This window comes from Cryptomeria japonica, chromosome 9, assembly GCF_030272615.1.
Source record: "Cryptomeria japonica chromosome 9, Sugi_1.0, whole genome shotgun sequence".
Taxonomy (NCBI): domain Eukaryota; kingdom Viridiplantae; phylum Streptophyta; class Pinopsida; order Cupressales; family Cupressaceae; genus Cryptomeria; species Cryptomeria japonica.
In genome coordinates this window covers 735,443,072-735,466,491 of record NC_081413.1, presented here as the reverse complement: position 1 = coordinate 735,466,491, position 23,420 = coordinate 735,443,072, and the positions used below count along the sequence as shown (strand labels likewise).

The window sequence follows — 23,420 nt, the reverse complement described above, 5'->3', positions numbered from 1 at the left end:
CCCCCCCCCTCTCTCAGTACTGGTTTGGTACTCACTATTCATCACTAAGTTATCAATTGGTATCAGAGCATCATCCAGGTCCTCTGTGTTGTAAGCTTAACCGCTTGAGGGAAAGATCCTATTGTAATGATGAAGAGGGAAGGTCCAAAGTTCAACAGAGATAACTTTAAAAAATGGAAGGACAGAATGAAGATATACATCAGAAGCATGGGTTCTCAACATTAGAGCTATGTTGAGAATGTTTATGTTATCCCTACCAGTACTCTCACTGATGACCAAAAGAGAGAGATTCAAGTCATGGAAGCCCTAATCAGTAGTTTATCTGACATTGAGTTTATTGATGTCTAGGATAAAGAAAATCCCAAAGAAGTATGGGATACTCTTGAGAATATCTATGGTGGTGATGAGCATGTAAAACAATCTAAGGAAGAAAGCCTTAGAGGGAATTTTGAAGACATGAGGATGGTTGAAGGTGAGACCATTCAACAATATGGAATAAGAATCAAAACTGTTGTTGGAGATATCAAGAGTTTAGGTGGTAAAATGGAAGATTCCACTATTGTTAGCAAAGTTTTGAGATCCTTATTACCAGTCTATGCAATAAGGGTTGCTGCTATTCAGGAGTTGAGATCAATAGACAAAACTAAAGTATCCTTAGACTCCATCATTGAAAATTTGACAACCTATGAGCTAAATTATTTTGATGACAGTGTTCAAAAGATCAAATCAACTTTTAGAGCATTTGCTGCACCATCCAGAAAAAGAAAAGAAGCAAGCACCAGCGGTGAACCAAGACAGAGCAGATAAATGGATGATGAGGAGATTCTGATGGAATTTGAAGCTCTTCTTGCCAAGAGACTTCCTAAGGGAACCGACAAATACAAAGGTAAGCTTCCTTTGAAATGCTTCTCTTATAACCGGATAGGACACATCGCTGTAAACTATCCTAATGGTGATAGCAAGCACAAACGAGAAAGGTTCAAGAAATTCAAAGGAGGAAACCAGAGAAACTTTTTTGTGGCAGTTGATGAAGGTGTCACAGATGAGGAATCAAAAGATGAAGAAAATGAAGATATTGTGTTTGTTGCAATCAAAAAGGATGTGTCAGACAAAAAGGCTCTTGTCTCCCACTTTGATAATTCCAATGAGTGGATTATCGATAGTGGTTGTTCTCACCATAAGACTGGTGACCAGAGCAAGTTTATATATCTGGAAGAGTATGATGGTGGGGTGGTTCATTTTGGTAATGATGCACCATGTATGGTCAAAGGCAGAGGGTCCATCTCTCTAAATGGAAAGAACAATGCTAACAATGTGTATTGGGTGGAAGGTCTCAGACACAATCTATTGAGTGTTGCCTAGCTGAATGATAGTGGACTCACTCTGGAATTTAGAAATGGAGTCTACAAAATCAAAGGAAAGAATGGTGAACTGATGGCCACCAGTATGTAGACCAAAGGTAACTTATTTAAGCTAAATGCAAATATAAGTACATGTCTTATGCCTAAGTTTGATGATAGCTGGATATGGCATAGGAGACTCTACCATGTAAACTTTGATAACATAGTAAAGGCCAGTAAGATCAAGGTAGTTAGAGGACTGTTGATGCTAAGCAAATCAGAAAATCCTTTGTGTAGAGAATGTCAACTAGGGAAAATGTCTTCCTCAACCTTCAAAGGTAAATCTTTCACTGCTGACAACTTACTTGATCTTGTGCATATTGATTTATGTGGTCCTATGAAAATGAAGAGTGTGCAGGGAGATAGGTATTTTATGATTCTTACAGATGATTGCTCAAGAATGATGTGGGTACATTCTTGGAGGACAAGTTTGAAGCCTTTGGAAAGTTCAAAGCTTTCAGAACACTGGTAGAAAAGGAAAGTGTTAGAAGAATCAAATGCCTTAGAACTGACCAAGGAGGGGAATTCATTTTTTGTGAGTTCAACAAATATTGTGAAGAGAATGGCATCAAGAGGCAACTATCTGCCCCTCGGACCCCACAACAGAATGGCCTAGTAGAGAGAAACAATCGGACTGTGGTTGAAGAAGCTAGAACTATGCTGATCCAAGGAAAGGTCACTCACATCTTTTGGAGAGAAGTGATGAGCACTGGAGTCTACACAATGAATTGGGTGCTCATCAAGAAAGGAAAGGATAAGACTCCTTATGAGTACTGGACCGATAAGACACGAGTGGTAAGATACTTCAATGTGTTTGGTAGTAAATTCTATATCAAGAGGAGTGAACATCAGAGCAAGTTTGATGCTAAATGTGATGAAGGAATATTCCTAGGGTATTCCACTAAGAGCAAAGCTCTCAAATGTTTCAACAATAGGACTTAGAGAATTGTTGAAAGCATCAATGTTAGGGTTGATGAAAACTCTGAGAAATCAAAGGAAACTAACACAGAGCATGTAGGAGATGAACCGGTAGTAACCTTCTGGGAACCAGTTGCAAATCAGCCCAATACCAGCAATTGTGCTCCTACATTGGTAGATGCTAATGAAGATGAGGAGGATGAAGAAAAGCAAGAGGAAGCTATTAAGAACATACCTAGGTATGTCAAACTCAACCATGATCCAAAGAAGATCATAGGAGACAAAGATGCAAGAATTCTTACAAGAAGAAAGGTCAGACAAAGCTCATGTATGATCTCTAAATTTGAGCCTAAATCATTCAAAGAGGCACATAAAGATGATGACTGGATCAAGGCAATGGACGAGGAACTTGAATAGATAGAAAAGAATGGTACATGGTCTTTGGTACCCAGACCGGAGCATAAAAATGTCATTGGAACCAAATGGGTTTTCAGAAATAAGCTAAATGAGGATGGCATAGTGGTAAAGAACAAAGACAGACTAGTATGTAAAGGATATGCCCAAGAAGAAGGAGAAGACTATGGTGAAACCTTTTCTCCAGTAGCAAGATTGGAAGGAGTTTGTATGCTTCTTGCATATACAACTTTTAAAGGATTCAAGGTATACCAAATGGATGTAAAATCTGCATTTTTAAATGGAATACTTGAAGAGGAAGTGTATATAGAGCAACCAGATGGGTTTGCCCTATCAGAAGATAGTGACATGGTGTGTAGGCTACATAAAGCCTTATATGGACTGAAGCAGGCACCAAGACATGGTATGAATGCTTGCATTCTCATCTTATGAAGATTGGATTTGAAAGAACAAGTGAAGATAGCAATATCTACTTGAAATCAGAAGGAGATTAGATTCTAATCTGCGAAGCATTTGTTGATGACATAATCTTGGGTGGAGATGACAAGATGAGTCATGATTTTGTAGATGAGATGAAAAAGGAGTTTGATATGTCACTCATGTTGGTATTTTGGTATGGTTTTGTCATTGATGTCAACACCTACTGAAAACAAGCACTTTGGAGATCCAGCAACATTCATTGGCAGGATATAATGTTCACCGGTACCTGGAATAAAATGGAAGACACTTGGTAATGTCGAAGACATCGTGTGGACACTTTGTTTTGAAGGATTGATTATTGGTATATTCATATTTACATATTTGCTTTTACCGACAAATAGGTCCAGGGTTATCTAGGGTTACACCGACAGGTTTATCTTTTCCAGATCAGCATGGCACACTATGGAGATGATTTATTATTGATGTAAATGCATTAAGCCAACATGTTTAATCGGTTATTGCATCAGATATTATATTGTATGTAAAATGTTTTTATTGTAATATCTTGTAGAGCCGACCTACTAAAATTGGTCTTAGGGTATTGCTTCAAATCGCATTATCTCAAAGAGGGGCAAAATGTAGACATCTAAAAATGGTCAACGCTTGTGGAGTCATACTTTAACATTTGTGCATTGCCTTATTTTAGGGTTCTTGCATCGCATTAACATTTCTTCTATGTTGTGCACTTGGTCTTTATCATTTGTGAGCATCGAGTTTTTCTTTTGCATTCCTCATTTTTATCGCTTTCGAATTAGGGTTTTGTCCTTTTGTCAATCTTGTCGTTTTGCGATCGATTTCCCATTGATCATTGTCATTTGTCAATCTTGTCATTTTGTGATCGATTTGTCATCGATTTTTGTCATTTTCAATCTTGTCATTGATTCATCATCGATCGTTGTCATTTGTCAATCTTGTCATTTTGTGATTGATTTGTCATCGATCGTTGTCATTTTCAATCTTATCATTTTGCGATCGATTTCTCATCGATCGTTGTCATTTGTCAATCTCGTCAATTTTGCGATCGATTTCTCATCATTCGTTGTCCTTTTTCAATCATGTCAATTTGGATCAATTAGTTATTGTTCCTTGTCAATTGGTGCCTATCAATTTGATCTCTTTATCAATCTCAATCATTTGTCAGTGTTGGTCCTTTATCAAGTCAAAATCATGATCGAATCGACATCAATTATCTTTTGTCAAGACCTAATTGTCGTCCTTGCATTTCTAATTCATCTTCTAGGGTTTTATGATTTATTCATTTAATCTTGTTTGTCATTTTCCCTCTAGGTTAAATAATTTATTTATTTATCCTAAGTCTTCTTGTCACAATTAATTATTTATCTAATTGGCTAACTAATTCCTCCCTCTTTGTGAATTAATTAATGAATGAAAAATTATTAATTAATTTACCTAATTTTCCAATTTACTAATTTCTCCTAATTCCTAATTTTCTAATTTTCATCAATTTTCTAATTTCCTAATTTCTAATTCATCTAATTTTCTATTTTCTCCTATATTTCCCCTAATTTCATGGGAATGACATAACAATTTTGTCATAACTTGTCAATCAATCAATTTTGCATAGAAAGTGTCAATTTGTCATAATTTGTCATATTTTTCATTCTTGATTTGAAATTTCCTTTCAAATCTCTTCATGCTAATCTTGTCATCTCTCCAATTTGTCTATAAATTGGATGAATTTCTTCAATCAAAGGATCCCCGAATCAATCACGCTTCTAGTATTCTTGCGCTACCATCTTGTCAATCTTGCTTTCACATTATTCTTATGCACTTGAAGGTGAGATCCACAAAACAAAGCAATTTGAAGGAGAAAGAAGGACAATGGAGAATCATGGAGGAGACATCCGCATTTGTGATGGTTTGCGTTTGAATTGAATGTTTTATTTCCATATGTCTATTGAATGTTTGTAGGTTTTCTTATCATTGCAATTGAGTTTTTGTGATTGAGCTAGGCTAATGCTTATGTTTATATTGCTTTGATGATTTCCAAATTCCTATCATACATTAATAGGTGAACCCGACATGAACTTAACCCCTTAACTATGTTTTGAGTGCTTTTGAGCTGATTTGCAGGTGAAAAACCCAAGAAACAAGGCAATTCAGGGCTTTCTGGACACTTCTGTGCCTGTGTCAATGCATTTTGTGCCTATGTCAAAGGGATCTATGCCTGTGTCAATGCATTCTACGCTTGTGTCAAAGGGATCTGCGCCTGTGTCAATGCATTATGCGCCTATGTCAAAGGGATCTGCACCTGTGTCAATGCATTATGCGCCTGTGTCAAGACATTCTGTGCCTGTGTAAGGCTAGAAACAGAGGTAAAAATTAGTGTTTTTACTTGCAAATTACTTTGTTTTGCATTATGTTTTGGTATTCTGGTTTTCTTTGGTACTGATTCTCTATGCAGCACCTTGGCATTTCGCATGGCGAAGATAAAAATGAAACTACTAACAAATCTTATGCAGGTTCGCTAGTCAAAGACCAAACAAATCAAACTTCTAATGTAGTGATTTTGCAGGTTGCCTTATATTCCAACCAAACTTTGTGTTTGTGATTCATAATTAGGGACCTAGTGTGTTTGCTAAGTAGGAAGGAATGAACATGTGTTTACTTTGATAGTCGAGTTTGACATTGGAGTAGGAGAGTATGCTCTCATCCTTCTTAGGGTGATCATAAATCTAGATCTTTGATACCATTCTCATGTTTTGGATTGTTTGTTACCTTTAGAGGGCCTGCCTTCCTGACCATTTTCTTTCTTTTGCAAGCAAGTGACAATCCTGAGAAGGGAATGACCCAAAGTGAGCACATCTAGAGTACCTTAGCATTCTATGTCACTATAAATAAATAATTGATGGGTGAAAGCTTTGAAGGAAGGGTTACATGGGAATCGTAGTTACTTGGGAAGTGATGACCCTTGGACTCTTTCTCATATCAGCATCTAAGTAGGGCCTCACAGTCTAAATCATGCTTGCGCGACTACATTTGTTTGGTATCTTGGTGGGCTTATGTCTCAATCACGCTTGCATGACACCAAGGAGTAACACTTAACAAAAATCCTTATTAAACACCTTGTATTTAGAGGCCAAAAATCCTTCTAGTTGCTTGAGAAGGAGGAGTTCGGATACTTGGAAGAGATACTAAGTTTTCCATGGGGAGATTTCCATGGGGACTGATGCTTGGTTGCCCTGAGAAGTGAGTGCCGTGGAGGGGAGCCCATGGGGTCAAGCATCTATGTATTCTCCTTGAATCTCATAACGAGTCTACCTCTCAAGTACCTACTATCCTTACCTACCATAAGAAATGTGTGAATGAGCATGATTGTCTTGAGTCTAAGTTAAAATATCTTGTCTTCTTTACTTGTCAAAAGTTGAGTTGTGTCTCATTTCAAAAACAAGACAAATTGATTCAAAACAAGGTTAAACACAAGAGTATTTCATTCAACAAAGTTCAAAACACCTTCAAACATGGTTGTCAAACATTTTTCAAAATCTTGTCTCAACATTCATGTCACTTAGATTTAGGTTCATCATAGGTTTGCATTTTGCAAATTCATTGTCAAATACCAAGGTTAGGTTTCACCTAGGTCATACTCCCTTTGCATATCAATAAGGGTCATCCATTTGCATGTGTCCTCTTGCATTAGAGTAATACCATTTCATAATTCAACCTTATGTTTTGCCTTAGGTTGACATTGTCATACATTTGCATTTGCATACCCTAGGTCTCTTCATTAAGCTTAGGTCATCATCATATCATATGAGGTTCATTTGCATAGTAATTGTCCCTTTGCATATAGTGTCAAAACTAGGTTTTGTCATACTTGAGTAATCCAAATATTTGAATAAACCCTAAGTCATTGTTAAGAAGTCTAGACCTTATCAAACTTTTGTCTTTTGTCATCAATGTCATTTCGTCAAACCTAGCTTAGTATCCAAGCATATACGGGAGATATTGTCATTTTGTCCTTTTGTCACTTGGTCCTTTTGTCCTTTGAGGTCTAGACATCATTTCAATTTCCTAAGGGTCTCATCTTTAGGTTTGCATTCCAAAAAGTTTGTCCAAATCTTGAAAAACAATAAAAAACATAGGTTGCATTCTTGCCATAGATTGCATTCTCATCTATTTAGTTTGCATTTAGTTGCATATCATATACTATCCTTGAAAAATTCCCAAAATATTGCATTTGCATAGCGACATGCCTGTTGAAACAAGGTCAAAATCTAAGAAGATGGGCGAACCAACGTATCAACCCATTGACAACATATCAAACTCACAGTTTCAAACTAGTAAAACAGTACAAATTGAAGGTTAGTCAACCACATCATTACCACCATATGGAATGGTTCAACTTGGACCACCTCCATTATATGAACTAGTGTTTGTACCCATGAAGCCAGGACATGGGAGTGTTCCACCAACACCAAGGGGAAATGCACATTTTGATTGGAATCAACTGAACCTGCAACATGACATTCAAACTCAAACATTATATGAGGAACAAACTCTTTCACAAGGATTTGGTTCAGATCAAGGCGTTCAACAAGAAATTAATCCAAATATTTTACCAAATTCTTCATCAGATTTTGATGCTTCTGATGATGTTGATATGTTCCTTAAAGATCCAAAGTTGACGAAAAAGATGGATAAATTCTTGAACAAGGTCTTTAAGATGTTCCTACAAAAATATCTTGACATGATGAGTAATGTGACCTCCTCAAGTGAGCAAATCAATGTGCAAAAACAACAAGGCGGTGAGTTGTTAAGTTTCTCTCCACATCCAAATGAAGAAGATGTGCAACAAGAAACTCAACATACCTTGATGAGTAAACATGCTTCAAAAGCATTGATAGTGACTATTCCTCAAAAGTCACCATTTGAAACAATAAATAATCCATTATTTAATACAACACTTGTAACACAAGATCAAATGAGGGCCACACTAATATTGACAACTGTCCCTCAACAAGAAGTGGTTCCTCGCATGCATAAAATTGGATCAAAATCTAAGATGCAAGAAAGCTTTATGACTGGAATGCCTGATCTCACCAATGTCCAAAATAATTCCACAATGCAACAAAGTTCCTATGTCCCATTAAGTTCAATATATTTGCCAAATACTCAAGTACCTGTTATGCAAACTATTGTGACAGATCCTTCGATAATGGCGACACAAAGAGCTACAGATAGTGGTTTGCACCAAAAACAAATGTTGCAACAATTGAGTAATACACAAAAGGTACAATCGAATGTGCAAACAAACAATGCACAACAACAACAATATCGCATTCGACAACAAGTTGCAGCGCCCTCTGCACCATTACCAGTTAATGCAAACTTGCAACCACCACAATGGATTGGACAAACAACACAACAAGTCAATGCAAGTGCCATACCCCATCTTAAGGAGAAACAACAAAAACCTCCCAAACAAAGTTTTTTACAAATGATGGGATTTACATCAAGACAACAACAATTGGCACAAAGTCAGCAAATTCTGATTCGTCAACATCAACAACAACATGCACCTCAATATGTGCCAAGACAAACAAGTTATCATACTTCACAACCGCAATTGACGTCTGTGCAATAACAACAACACCCTCAATTGCAATATCAACCTAGGCTACAAACGATGATTCCACCACAAGAAGCACAACAACAAGGTCAATATCAAGGCATGGCACAACCACATTAGCAAGAGGTGTACCAAGAACATTATATGCCGAAGACACCAAAAACGGCAATTTCAGAGCATCAACAACCAATCGGAAACACGATGTATCGACAAAGAGTACCCACCAGGATTAATGATGGACCTCCAAAATCTGACACAATTATGCAACAACTTGAGAAGTTGCAATGACAAGTCGATGCATTCGAAACCAAAGGAACAAAGAAGTTGTACACAGATCAAGATTTATGTCCTAATCCATTTGACAAGAGCTTGTACATGCCTCCCTTCCCTAAGCATTTTGAGGCACCTAATTTTGAGAAATATAAAGGGAATGGCAATCCAAAAGATCACATTCGAGCATTTTTCGCGGCATGTATTGAAGTGAGTTACGAGGAAATATATTTAATGCACTTATTTGCACGAAGTCTCACAGGACAAGCCATGGATTGGTATTCACATCTGCCAGGGAATATAAAGACTTGGTCAGAATTGGATCAAAATTTTATATCTCACTTCGCATTCAACATTGACAGTGACGTGACCATGTCAGATTTATGCAACACCAAGCAAAAGCAAGGCGAACCATTAGCGACGTTCTTGCAACGATGGTGAAGCTTGTATAGTCGTTCTTCCCTAGATATACCTGAAGAACAACAAGTAAATTTATTTATTCAAAATTTGGTCCCAGAAATGATGTATGAACTCAAATTGAAAAGTCCCAGTACCATTGAGAAACTCATTAAGAAAGGGATGAACATTGAAACTGCTCTTGTAGCTAAGGGAATCATTAAGCTCAACAAAGATAGTGACAACACAAACAATTCAGGGGACAGAAATAGATTTTGGTACAAAAATAAGAATGTCACTAATGATGGAGTTGTTGACGCAAGAGCGATGAATGCAAATCAACCCCCATTCACAATAAAGAAATTGAGTGCTCCTAATATGTCAACTATGGAACAAAATCAAACACCAGCAAGCAATGTTACTCAATAGCCGCAATACCAACAACATACTCAACAATACACTCAACAATATAATCAACAACAAGGTCAGCAACAAAACCAACAATGAAAACCTTTCCGATCAAGGGATGGTCCTTCTCGATAGTTTACGCCATTGGGAGAGCCTATTGAGTCAGTAATGAAACAATTAATACAAGCAAAGTTTATCAAGTTACCAGATATCAAGGCAGAACCATTGGTAAAGCTGCATTGGTGGAATGATAATGCATATTGTGAATACCATCGATCAAAAGGACATAAAACTACATCATGTTTTCAACTGAAACATATGATTCAAGACTTGTTAGATCAAGGAGTAATTGAGGTAGACCCGCCCAACACAACCTCTAACACTGATCATACAATTTTCAAAACTCCTTTGCTTGATCATGACAAGGGTAAAGCATCTTCTTCCAACTCTACCCAAACAACAAATTATGCAAATATTGGTTATAACAATGTCATCAATTATTTTCAAGTGTCAGATGAGTATGTTTCCACCATAAGAATAAAGGGACAAGATCCTTCTTGCGCAGTCACCACTCGTCGATCTAAAATAGTCCTGAAAGGAGCTCCTGCAGTTCCTCCCAAATCAACTCCTGTGAGTTAGTATAATCTCCTAGATCATTTGGGAAAGACACCTACACAAATATCAATTCTTGAGTTGTTGAAAATGTCCCCTATGCATCGCGCAGTCCTAGATAAAGCTTTAATTGAGTCCACTATCCCGACAGACATTGATGTTGACCAGTTTCAAGCCCGAATTGGACATCTAGCTATTTTCCAAAATGTTGCCTTTTTTGATAATGATATTTCTCCTGATAAGCTCCCACATAATGATCCTTTACATCTTGAAGTCTTTGTCCATAATTGCAAAATCCGACGAGTCTTGATAGATGGCGGAGCAGGTCTTAATATTTGTACCTTGAGAGTGGTCATTTGGTCTTGGTTATACAAAAAATGACATTGATTCTTCTAGAAGAATAACAATCAAAGCATATGATGATGCTAAGCGCCCATCTAAAGGGATAATTTCATTGCCTATTAGAGTCAGTCTAGTGATAGAAAAAACTCTCCTGCAGGTCCTAGACCTTGATCTCCCTTACAATATGATTCTTGGCCGCCTGTGGATCCACGCAATAATAGCAGTTCCATCCACTTATCATCAATGTTTAAAATATCCTTATAATGGAACTGAGATAAAAATTCCAAGAGATTCTAATCCATTTCAACTGTGTGCTACTCTAAAGGATTCCCCACAGTAGCAAGTCCCAGTTAATAGAGAGGCCCACTCACATAGTTATGTGGATCCTAATGAATTGTTAGAAGATGTCAAAGGAAAATTGAAGATACAGGACCAAGGATGCGGAGAGTATTCAATGGCTCAAACATTCCTCATTGGGAATTTACCAATGTCATAGATTGGCTTTATAAGGATCCAACTAAGACCCCACTTGTTAGGTTGTCGGTGGAGCAGTATGGCAAAGGATTTACTATGCTGCAGAAGAAAGGATATGACGGTTGCAGTGGCTTAGGCCTTGACAAGAAAGGAAGGCTAGAACCTATTATACCCAAGATGCGACCTCCAACTTTAGGGTTAGGTTTTGTACCATTGCGAATTGGACCCTCGTCTACCAAAGTGACCACGTGTAGAAAGGAGTGTGACTCTGATGATGAAACGACACCTAAGGATACCCGACCCAAAACTGATTCCAATGAATGGGAGTGGAGTTCTTTTTCTTCTAGCTCCTATGCCCTTGACAATGTTTTCCTTGACCCTGATGATTTGCCCATGGAAGACAAACATGAAATAACTCCCCCTCCTAAAACATGTCCTAATGCTTGGATAGAGTCATTCTGGGACCCAAGCTCTGAATCAGATGCGAGCAGTTCAGACAGTGATACCACAAACATTTACATCTTTACCATCTTGGCCCTCTCTCTCCTTAAAATCGATGATGACATGCCCCTTGTCTATCCATAGCTTATCCAACATAACCAACAAGAACCACTCACATTGGATTGTTTTCAAAATGATGAAGCAATTGCAAAATTTTTGGGACTCTGAGAAGGCATACCACAAGGTGATCATAAGGTAGGATTTGCTATTGATCTAGATTCCACAACATATTTTGGGGAGTCAACTCCATCTTCCAGTCATCAAAATGAAAAAAGAAAAGAAAAAGTAAAAAATCAAAAGAATGAGTCTTTGAGTGAAAACCATAAGGCACTCTCTAATCATGAAAAAGTAAAAATAAAAGATGTACCTGTGGGTGAAAACCTCTCTGAGGCACCCAAAGGTGGAAGATTGGACATACCCCTATCAAGTCAGGATAAATCAACATTGCTTGTGGAAATGACCGAAGAGATAAATTTGGGTACACCTGACAACCCTAAGGTCATTCATTTTGCTACTTCTCTATCAAAACAGGAAAAGATAGATTTTGTAAATTTTTTTCTTGAGAAGAAGATCAGTTTTGCATGGTCCTATGCAGATATGCCTGGCCTTGATCCAGAATTAGTCCTTCATCACTTGCCATTAAAATCAAATGCCAAGCCCATCAAACAGAAACTCAGAAAGATGCATCCCTAGGTGGCTCTCTTGGTCAAGATAGAATTAAAAAAATTACTAGACGTGGGCTTTATCAGACCCATTGATTATGCAGACTAGATTTCAAATTTGGTGCCAGTTAGCAAAGTAACTAGGGGCATCAGAATCTGTACGGATTTTAGGGGTCTCAATAAAGCATGCCCTAAAGATGACTTTCCACTACCAAATATAGACATCATAGTTGACATGAATGCTGGATATGAGATGCTCTCATTGATGGATGGTTTCTCCGGCTATAACCAAATTCACATTGCTCCTGAAGATCAACATAAGACAACATTCACATGTGCTTGAGGTACCTACTATTGGAATGTGATGCCCTTTGGTCTTAAAAATGCTGGCACAACATATCAAAGAGCTATGACGACAATTTTCCATGATTTCATGCATACTTTGATGGAGGACTATGTTGATGACTTATTATGCAAATCCATCACAAGAGATAGCCATCTAGCCATCCTGGGCGCAATCTTTGACTGAATGGAGACCTACAAGCTCAGAATCAATCCAAAGAAGTGTGTCTTTGGTGTCACAACCGGCAAATTATTAGGTTACATTGTTTCTCACAGAGGCATCGAAGTCGACCCTACCAAGGTTAAAGCAATAATGGATATGCCTCCTCCTTCCAATCTCCGTCAACTAAGAAGTCTGCAAGGAAAGCTATAGTCAATCCATCGATTTATAGCTCAATTAGCAGACAAATGTCATCCCTTCTAGCATTTATTGCATAAAGGTGTCACTTTTAAATGGATTGAGCAATGTCAATCAGCATTTCAAGCTCTCAAGGATTATCTGCTGACGCCACCTATTCTAATGCCTCCTATAGAAGGGAAGCCATTTATATTGTATATTTCTGCAACTAAAATGACACTAGGAGTTCTCTTGGTCCAATAGGATGAGAAAGGCAAAGTGCAGGCTATTTATTATATCAGTCGGACACTAGTGGGCTATGAGCTAAATTATTCAACTATTGAACGGGCATGTTTAGCAGTAGTCTTTGCAACACAAAAGCTTTGACACTATATGTTAAATAATCAAACATTTCTAGTTGGAAAAATTGATCCCTTGAAATACTTGCTTAGTAGGGCAGCTTTGACAGGTCTTCTAGCAAAGTGGGTTATTATTCTTAGTGAGTTTGATATTGAGTACATGGAGCGAAAGGCAATAAAAGGACAAATCATAGCAGATCAACTTGTCGAGGCTCCTATTTATGATGATCATCCCATGTTGACTGATTTTCTAGATGAATCAGTCTTTTCTCTCACATCTTCTAATGAATGGAAGTTATATTTTGATGGATCCCATACCAAATTCAGGTCCGAAGCAGGTATATTGTTTGTCACCCCTCAAGGTGATGCTATTCCCAAATCCTATAGGATAACTTTCCATTGTACCAATAAAATTGCAGAATATGAAGCTCTGGTCACAGGACTCTGAGTAGCGGTCCACTAGAACATCGCACATTTACAAGTCTATGGAGATTCTCATTTAGTCATCCGTCAAGTGAATGATGACTACGAAAAAAAAGATGAAAAGCTTATTCCCTACAAGCATATGGTAGATTTCTTCAAGACAAAATTCACGGCTATCCATTTCAATCAAGTTCCAAGAATTCAAAACAAGTCGGCAGATGCGATGGCTACGATTGCTTCCATGTTAAATATGCCCCACAATATGGACAAATGTGAATTTTTAGTCGAATAGTTGCTTGTCCCTTCTTTTGAAATTCCAATAGCAGATGTGATGTGTGTTCTTGTTGGTCTTAAATCCCCATGGTACAATGACATCTATCAATATTTGAAATCCCAAACCTTACCACCTAACCTTTCCGCTAACCAACGCTGAGCCTTCATCCTATAGATAGCCAAATATGTCATCATTGCCGACACCCTTTACCGTCATTCCTTTGACCATACCCTCCTCAAGTGTTTGGATTTTGATGAAGCACAAACGGCTTTATGTGAGGTTCACAATGGTATATGTGGAGGCCATTTCAATGGTCTGAGCTTATCCAAAAAGTTGGTTCGTGCTGGGTATTATTGGCCCACTCTGGAAAAGGATGTTCATGATTTTGTCAAGAAGTGCTACAAATGCCAAATCCATGGAAATTACATTCATGCGCCAGCCCAAGAGCTTCATTCTATCATATCTCCGTGGCCTTTTTCTCAATGGGGATTGGATCTTATTGGCAAGACTCACCCGACATCTGCAAATGGACACAAGTTTATCATTACAACCATAGAGTATTTTACAAAATGGATCGAGGCTATCCCCATGAACTATATCACTGGTGTACAAATTTCATAATTCCTACTGAATTATATCATATGCAGATATGGGGTTCCCCTTGCCATAGTCACAGATAATGGCCATCCATTCAAGAATAAAGATGTCAAGGAACTCTATGAAAAGTTTCACATCCAACACCATTTCTCCAGTCCATACTATCCATAGGGTAATGGTCAAGCTGAAGCATCAAATAAAACCATTATCAAGATCCTAAAAAAGGTTGTCAATGACGCTGGTCGAGATTAGCATGTACAGTTGAATCCAACACTATGGGTTTATCGTACTTCTATCTGCACACCTATTGGCACAACACCTTATTCCTTGGTGTATGGTGCGGAAGCCATTTTACCCTTGGAAGTGGAGATTCCTTCTTTGCATGTTTCCTTGCAACATCTGATTGATGATGAGATGCACAGAGTCTCTCAGTTGCATCAGCTTGAGATGTTAGATGAGAAACATCAGACAACCCTGACACATTTGCAAGCATATCAAAACCGTCTCCGTCACTCTTATAATAAGAAGGTCAAAGGGTGACACTTCAAAGTGGGAGATTTGGTTTTAAAGGCAAACCCCAAGAATGCACAATCTACTAACATCATCAAAGGCAAGTTTGAACCTAATTGGGTTGGGCCTTTCACAGTTACTGCAGCCTATGGCTCAGGGGCATATCATCTTGCCACCCCAGAAGGTGAACCTTTGTCAGATCTAGTCAATAGTATGCACCTTCACAAGTACTGGGCATAATTTTTGATTAGCAGTTCTTCAAATATGATCCTGAAAAAAATACAAAAAAATCAAAAAGCTCAAAAATACAAAAAAAGTGAACAAAGAAAAAAAGAAAAAGACAAACAAAAGTAAAGAAAAATTCGCCCTCTAGTGAAAACCTGGCAAACAGGCGCTTTGGGCAAGTACCATGGTGAAAACCTAGCAAATAGGCACCATGTGTAAAAAGAGCATTGCTCCGTCATCTATCATGACCTCTAGCTATGCTTTCTCTTTGCAGGTTTATCGTGCCTATCCTTGTCCTGACCCAATGTTCTGTTCCAGGCCTGTGGTTGATCAACATCATTGTCTTGCATACTTCAGTTTCCTGCCCTTGTGCATATGTTTTGGTCTTGGTCTCTATATATGTCTTTCAGATGTGCATTGGGTGCGTGCCCCTTGTCATGATCAATTACTGGAACTTTCAAATTGAAAAATGTCCTGAAAAAATCCCTAAAAATCAAATAATGTTCTGAAAAAAATCATAAAAAAAATTGAATGATGTCTTGAAAAAAATCATAAAAATCAAATAATGTCCTGAAAAAATCTCTAAAAATCATAAAAAAAATCAAATAATGTCCTGAAAAAATCATAAAAAAATTGAATAATGTCCTGAAAAAAATCATAAAAATCAAATAATGTCCTGAAAAAATCCCTAAAAATCATATAATGCCCTGAAAAAATCCAAAAAATCAAATAATGTCCTGAAAAAAACCTCTAAAAAAGTCAAATAAAGTCCTGAAAAAATGAACAAAACATAAATGATCCCTTTGTGCATAGACAGATTGTTGAGCATACATCCAACAACAATCAATCACAACACTGCACTTTACTGAAATCATGCATTCATAGATGAACTTTTTCAATCAAACTAGACATTCAACTGATTAAAATTGTCATATCAATCAATCAACATCAATATCATTCATCCTTGGCACATTATCATGAGTCTTATACAGGGTGTGGTATGCTCAAAACTAGACTGTGTCCTATCTTAGACGGGGTACCGCATGTCCTGAAACCAGACAGGATGATCATCCTATCAACACTTTCAACTTTTGACAATGAAGATCAAGATGTTTGTTTGTCTTGTTGGAATTAGTGTCTTATCATTTATTGATTTATCTTCGATCATGTTCCTATGTTGCTTGATGATGTCACTGAGTGATTTAGAGTAACCGAGATTGTTCATGGTCCCTTTTGTTTGTTTGTTGTGTTTACTGTTTGTGGAATGTTTGTCACAAACTGGGGAAACTATATCATTGGGTGTCTATGATAAGTATGTTCACTTTGTGAACACTGCACATACCTTGACCCTTGATGTATGCACCCTAGGATGCTTCACTCATTCCTTGTGTGTGATGTGTCTATCTTTTGCAAAAGGGGTTGCATTCTAGCTCTAGCCTTCAATGCCATGATGCTCTGCATCTGCTTTGCTACATTAAATAAAGGTTCTCACCTCCTTATGTGCATTTGTGAAAGAAAGTTTTCCTTCATCTCTAACTGTCCTCTATCTAATTTCTTCTTACTAACATTTTTTCTGTCAGTCTTGGCAGTCCGTTTGATCCATTCGAACATATCATTTTCTATTATTCTGATCGACTAATTGGCCTCTTTTCTGGATTTTTTTGGCCAATTCCTCGAGGGGGCATGCATATGTCATTGTTATTGTCTGGGGCATTTTCATTATTGTTCTTTGAAACAACGCTTAAAATCGGATTGTCTCAAAGTGGGGCAAAATGTAGATGTCTAAAACTGGTCAATGCTTGTGGAGTCATACTTTAACATTTGCACATTGCCTTATTTTAGGGTTCTTGCATCACATTAACATTTCTTCTATGTTGCACACTTGGTCTTTATCATTTGTGAGCATTGAGTCTTTCTTCTGCATTCCTCATTTTTATCGCTTTTGAATTAGGGTTTTGTCCTTTTGTCAATCTTGTCATTTTGCGATCAATTTCTCATCGATCGTTGTCATTTGTCAATCTTGTCATTTTGCAATCAATTTGTCATCGATCATTGTCATTTTCAATCTTGTCGTTGATTCATCGTCGATCATTGTCATTTGTCAATCTTGTCATTTTGTGATTGATTTGTCATCGATCGTTGTCATTTTCAATCTTATCATTTTGCGATCGATTTCTCATCGATCGTTGTCATTTGTCAATCTCGTCAATTTTGCGATCGATTTCTCATCATTCGTTGTCCTTTTTCAATCATGTCAATTTGGATCAATTAGTTATTGTTCCTTGTCAATTGGTGCCTATCAATTTGATCTCTTTATCAATCTCAATCATTTGTCAGTGTTGGTCCTTTATCAAGTCAAAATCATGATCGAATCGACATCAATTATCTTTTGTCAAGACCTAATTGTCGTCCTTGCATTTCTAATTCATCTTCTAGGGTTTTATGATTTATTCATTTAATCTTGTTTGTCATTTTCCCTCTAGGTTAAATAATTTATTTATTTATCCTAAGTCTTCTTGTCACAATTAAATATTTATTTAATTGGCTAACTAATTCCTCCCTCTTTGTGAATTAATTAATGAATGAAAAATTATTAATTAATTTACCTAATTTTCCAATTTACTAATTTCTCCTAATTCCTAATTTTCTAATTTTCATCAATTTTCTAATTTCCTAATTTCTAATTCATCTAATTTTCTATTTTCTCCTATATTTCCCCTAATTTCATGGGAATGACATAGCAATTTTGTCATAACTTGTCAATCAATCAATTTTGCATAGAAAGTGTCAATTTGTCATAATTTTTCATATTTGTCATTCTTGATTTGAAATTTCCTTTCAAATCTCTTCATGCTAATCTTGTCATCTCTCTAATTTGTCTATAAATTGGATGAATTTCTTCAATCAAAGGATCCCCGAATCAATCACGCTTCTAGTATTCTTGCACTACCATCTTGTCAATCTTGCTTTCACATTATTCTTATGCACTTGAAGGTGAGATCCACAAAACAAAGCAATTTGAAGGAGAAAGAAGGACAATGGAGAATCATGGAGGAGACATCCGCATTTGTGATGGTTTGCGTTTGAATTGAATGTTTTATTTCCATATCTCTATTGAATGTTTGTAGGTTTTCTTATCATTGCAATTGAGTTTTTGTGATTGAGCTAGGCTAATGTTTATGTTTATATTGTTTTGATGATTTCCAAATTCCTATCATACAATTTACATATTTGCTTTTACCAACAAATAGGTCCAGGGTTATCTAGGGTTACACTGGCAGGTTTATCTTTTCCAGATCAGCATGGCACACTATGGAGATGATTTATTATTGATGTAAATGCATTAAGCCAACATGTTTAATCAGTTATTGCATCGGATATTATATTATATGTAAAATGTTTTTATTGTAATATCTTGTAGAGCCAACCTACTAAAATTGGTCTTAGGGTATGGTATAAATGTAAGATCTTATTTGTAAGATCAAATGTGGAATGCGAAAAAGTATTGTGTGAAGGTATATGCAAGATTAAGCAGAGGGATACATGAAGACATCATTTGAAAGTGAAGATAGGTTTTTGTAGAAGCATATCAGCATTACACCGATACTAAATCCAACATATGAAGATGCTATTTTGTGCAGTACATTCTTATTGGATTTAACCATCCAACTGTAGTCAGTGTGACTCCCATTTGTGATTGAGCAGTGAGCTCTAGGTTGTCAGTGGTATCAAAGTTCTTGAATCTTCCATATGCATTTTTACCACGCATTTCACTATGACTGTTCTCAGAAATCCTGAATATGCAAATACTAACTTTCACGAAAAATCTCATAACTTCCTCCATAGTTAATAAAAATTGATCAAACCAAAAGTATAGGAAAGAGGATTCAATATACTATCTAACCAACCTATTTAGACCCCATTTCCCAATTACATTTCATTTTGGTCCTAAGGCCTTTACTAGGTCCTCTAGGACATTTACACATTACATCACATTTGTCATTACAAAGGGCCATAATAGGCTTTAAAACATTCCAATTAATGGATTTTAATGTCATAACCTTGTCCTCTATCTTCATGTCTTCATTTGTCCTCCTAGGTGCTCTTGCACCATACTCCCCACCAATAAGAAAATTCTTGTCCCAAGAATTGCTCCAACCATAAGTATGGTTTCTCTTTGCTGTTCTCCTCTGATTAGGGATTAAATAGTCCCCAAAAGTGACTTTTGTCCTTCTTTTCCAACCTATACTCACATCACAAAAGTTGTTAGAAACAAAAGATGCATTGGTGTGTCTATTTCTAGGACATTGCTGCTCCCATCCAGACTGTATATCTGCTCTTAACTGGCTCAAAGGCTGCCCTTGAAACTTCTCATTACCACACTTATATCTTTGCTCCAAAATAGGACATTTCACTGCCCCTATTTGCACAAAATTCAGATCCCAAAGTCCCTCATCATTAGGACTGCTCTGTCCTTTATATCGCTGCAAATCAGTCCTCCTTGTGCCCTGCTCTTGTACAGAAAACTCATTCCCAAAACACATTATAGTGGTGTCTTTTCCATCTTGGATCAATGGACTTAATATGTACTTCATCCTACCCTTATGAACCAAATAAGTATTCTTATAACCATCATGTATAATTCTTCTAGAAAACTGCCAAGGTCTGCCCAAGATTAAGTGACCACAACTCATATCCATTACATCACACAAAACACTATCAGCATATTCACCAATGGAGAAATTAATGACCACCTGATCCTTTACCAACATATTCTGACCTTCACTGACCCATGTAGAAAAATATGGATTAGGATGTGCAAGGGTTTGTAAGTTCAACTTTTTGACTACATCATAAGCAACCAAATTGTGACAAGCCCCTGAATCAACAATCAATTTGCATACCTTGCCATGGATTTTACAATTTGTCTTGAATATCCTTGCTTGCTGTGATGGTTGTGCTTTCCCCATGAGTAACAATTCTCCTACCTTTGGTAATGCTAGGATAGGTTCTTTTTCTTCTCCTTTTGTGTCTTCTTGTGTCAAGTGTACTCTCCTATCCTTCTTATCCTCACTCCATTTGGGACATTTGAATGATGGGTGTCCTGGTTCATTGCAATTGTAACATCTAAATGTGCCTCTTCCTTGACCAAATCCTCTTCCTCCTCTTTGATTGTATCCACCCCTTGATTCTGAAAGTAGTTCCTTGCCCTTGTCATCATTGTTTGGTCCTTGACCTCTACCACCTCTTCCTCTATTTGTATTACCTCCTCTTCCTGACCTTTCTTGTCTTCTCCTCACCTTTTCTTCTGCTCTAATGGCCAATTGATAACATTCACCAATAGTCCTTGGTACTTGTAGACCAATCTCATCCTGCAAATGATACTTCAAGCCATTGATATACCTAGCTACCTTCTCATCTTCTTCCTCATATCCTCCCCTAATACTCAATTTATGAAATTGTTCAGTATATGCCATTACATCCATGTCTTTTTGTTTCAAATTTTGTCTCATCCTCTTCACATGTATGCTATAATCTGAAGGTAAGAATTGCTCCTTAATGAGATTCTTCATCCTTGCCCAATTTGTGATTCTTGTCAATCCCCTACACATTCTATCATTTTGTAAACTTGTCCACCAAGTTAAAGCAGTACCTCTTAGCTTTGTTTTTGCAAACTTCACTCTCTTCTCATCCTCCATCTCCTCATACTCAAAGTAGTTCTCCAAGGCATCCAGCCAACCCAACACTTCTTCACTATCCATCTTCCCCTGATAGATAGGTACCTCCACATGTCCTTTCCCTCCATTGTTTTGTACTACCTTCAAAATCCTAACAAGCTTCCTCTCCTCAGGGTCCATCTCATCTTCTACTTCCCTATGTTCTTGTCTTTCATGGTATTCCTCTCCTTCATCTTCATAGTGTTCTTCATTAACTTCCCTCCTATGGTCCATTCTTTCTTTCTCATAGCCTTCTAACCTAGCTTTCATGGCCTCTTTCTCTCTTCTCCATTGTCTATCCCTCTTTGCTTCAGCCTGCTCTCTTGCTGCATCTTGTTCTCTTCTTTCCCTTCTTTCTCTTTCCAAAATCTCCTTCAACTCCTCAAGTTCCCTAGCCAATTGACTCTTAGGTGCCATAACTACCCTTCCAATCCTTTACCCAGACCTTTCATGCTCTGATACCACTTGATGCAGAGCATCTTACAAACCAAATGATCAATAGGATCCTTTATGATCCTTTCAACATTCATTCAATAATATCTTTGAACAAAGGCAACTTATAAAGAAAACCACAACATTGCTGTCTTCAAGACAGTCTTTAAAGATTGAATTATTTGACCAACCAAAACTCCAAACCAAAATTTCTGGAAAATACAACGTTTGTAGATAACTACATTATCTATCATCTTACAAAATCTTAAGGTCTGATAATCTCATTTGATTCCCCAAACAATTATTTTTCAGACTATAAATTCTGATCCATGTCTCTGTCATAATCCAGATTTAAAACTCCAACCCCTGCCTAGGGCATCATATATCTTTCTCAAAACAATTTCAAATGATACCAAACCAATTCCATCTGAAAAATATATGAATCTAGTTTTTGAATATGTAAACTATTTATTTTTACCAATCATAAATAATTATACCATCACAACTCTTTTCCTGCAACTCCATTGAAGAGGGTTTAAAACCAGTCTTCATTAAAAATGTCATAGATTCCACAAATCATCATGAAATTGAACCAAACCAAAAGGAAATGAAATATTACTCAAATATATTTCCAATGAATATAATTAGAGTTCTTTAATCTTCCATATGCGTTTTTACCACGCATTTCACTATGACTGTTCTCAGAAATCCTGAATCTGCAAATACTAACTTTCACGAAAAATCTCATAACTTCCTCCATAGTTAATAAAAATTGATCAAACAAAAGTATAGGAAAGAGGATTCAATATACTATCTAACCAACCTATTTAGACCCCATTTCCCAATTACATTTCATTTTGGTCCTAAGGCCTTTACTAGGTCCTCTAGGACATTTACACATTACATCACATTTGTCATTACAAAGGGCCATAATAGGCTTTAAAACATTCCAATTAATGGATTTTAATGTCATAACCTTGTCCTCTATCTTCATGTCTTCATTTGTCCTCCTAGGTGCTCCTGCACCAGTTGGCCTTTGTGCATGTGCAGACCCCATTTATGTACACTTACTATCTGCAGTAGTATCATCTGATTGTGGGTAAGGTTTCCCACCGTGGTTTTCCCCCTTACAGGGTTTCCACGTACAAATATTGGTGTTATGTGCTGTGGATGAATTTATGTTTATGTTTCATGCATTAATCCTTACTAGTATAGCAATTTACTATTAACACTATCTACCAGCACACTTAACTGGTTTATCGGTATTAAGCATTAAGTTGGTTAATTGGTTTTTGGTTTGAATTTATTAGACAACTAATTCACCCCCCCTCTCAGTTGTCTCCCGGACCTAACAACTCATAGGGGAAATTAAGTTCTTCATTGGACTGCAGATTCAACAAATAAAAAATGAAATCTTTATTACTCAATCCAAGTATGTCAAAGATGTGTTGAAGACCTCTGGAATGGAAGATAGTAAACCGGTTGGTACACCAATGGTGACCAGTTGTAAACTATCAAAAGAGGATGACTCAACATTGGTAAATGAGAAGAAATAGTGATCAATGATTGGTAAGTTGCATAATGTAGTGCATAGCAGATCAGACATTGCACATGTAGTGGGTATTACTGCTCGGTTTTAGCAAAGCCCAAGAGAATCCCACTTGGTAGCAATCAAGCAGATTCTTAGATATCTGAAGGGAACTATTGACTATGGGTTATGGTATCCATACAATA

The 23,420-nt window shown here is 37.1% G+C and overlaps 1 protein-coding gene across 1 annotated transcript; it reads right to left on the bottom strand.

The window, feature by feature from the left end:
- Positions 1 to 19,322: 19,322 nt before the first annotated feature.
- On the bottom strand, positions 19,323 to 21,671 carry LOC131858616 (uncharacterized). Its single transcript, XM_059211912.1, has 3 exons — positions 21,060 to 21,671; positions 19,599 to 20,909; positions 19,323 to 19,331 (listed from the first exon to the last, which is right to left on the bottom strand). Exons 1-3 carry the CDS (start codon positions 21,669 to 21,671, stop codon positions 19,323 to 19,325), a joined length of 1,932 nt encoding a protein of 643 aa, XP_059067895.1.
- Between the last annotated feature and the right edge of the window lie 1,749 nt (positions 21,672 to 23,420).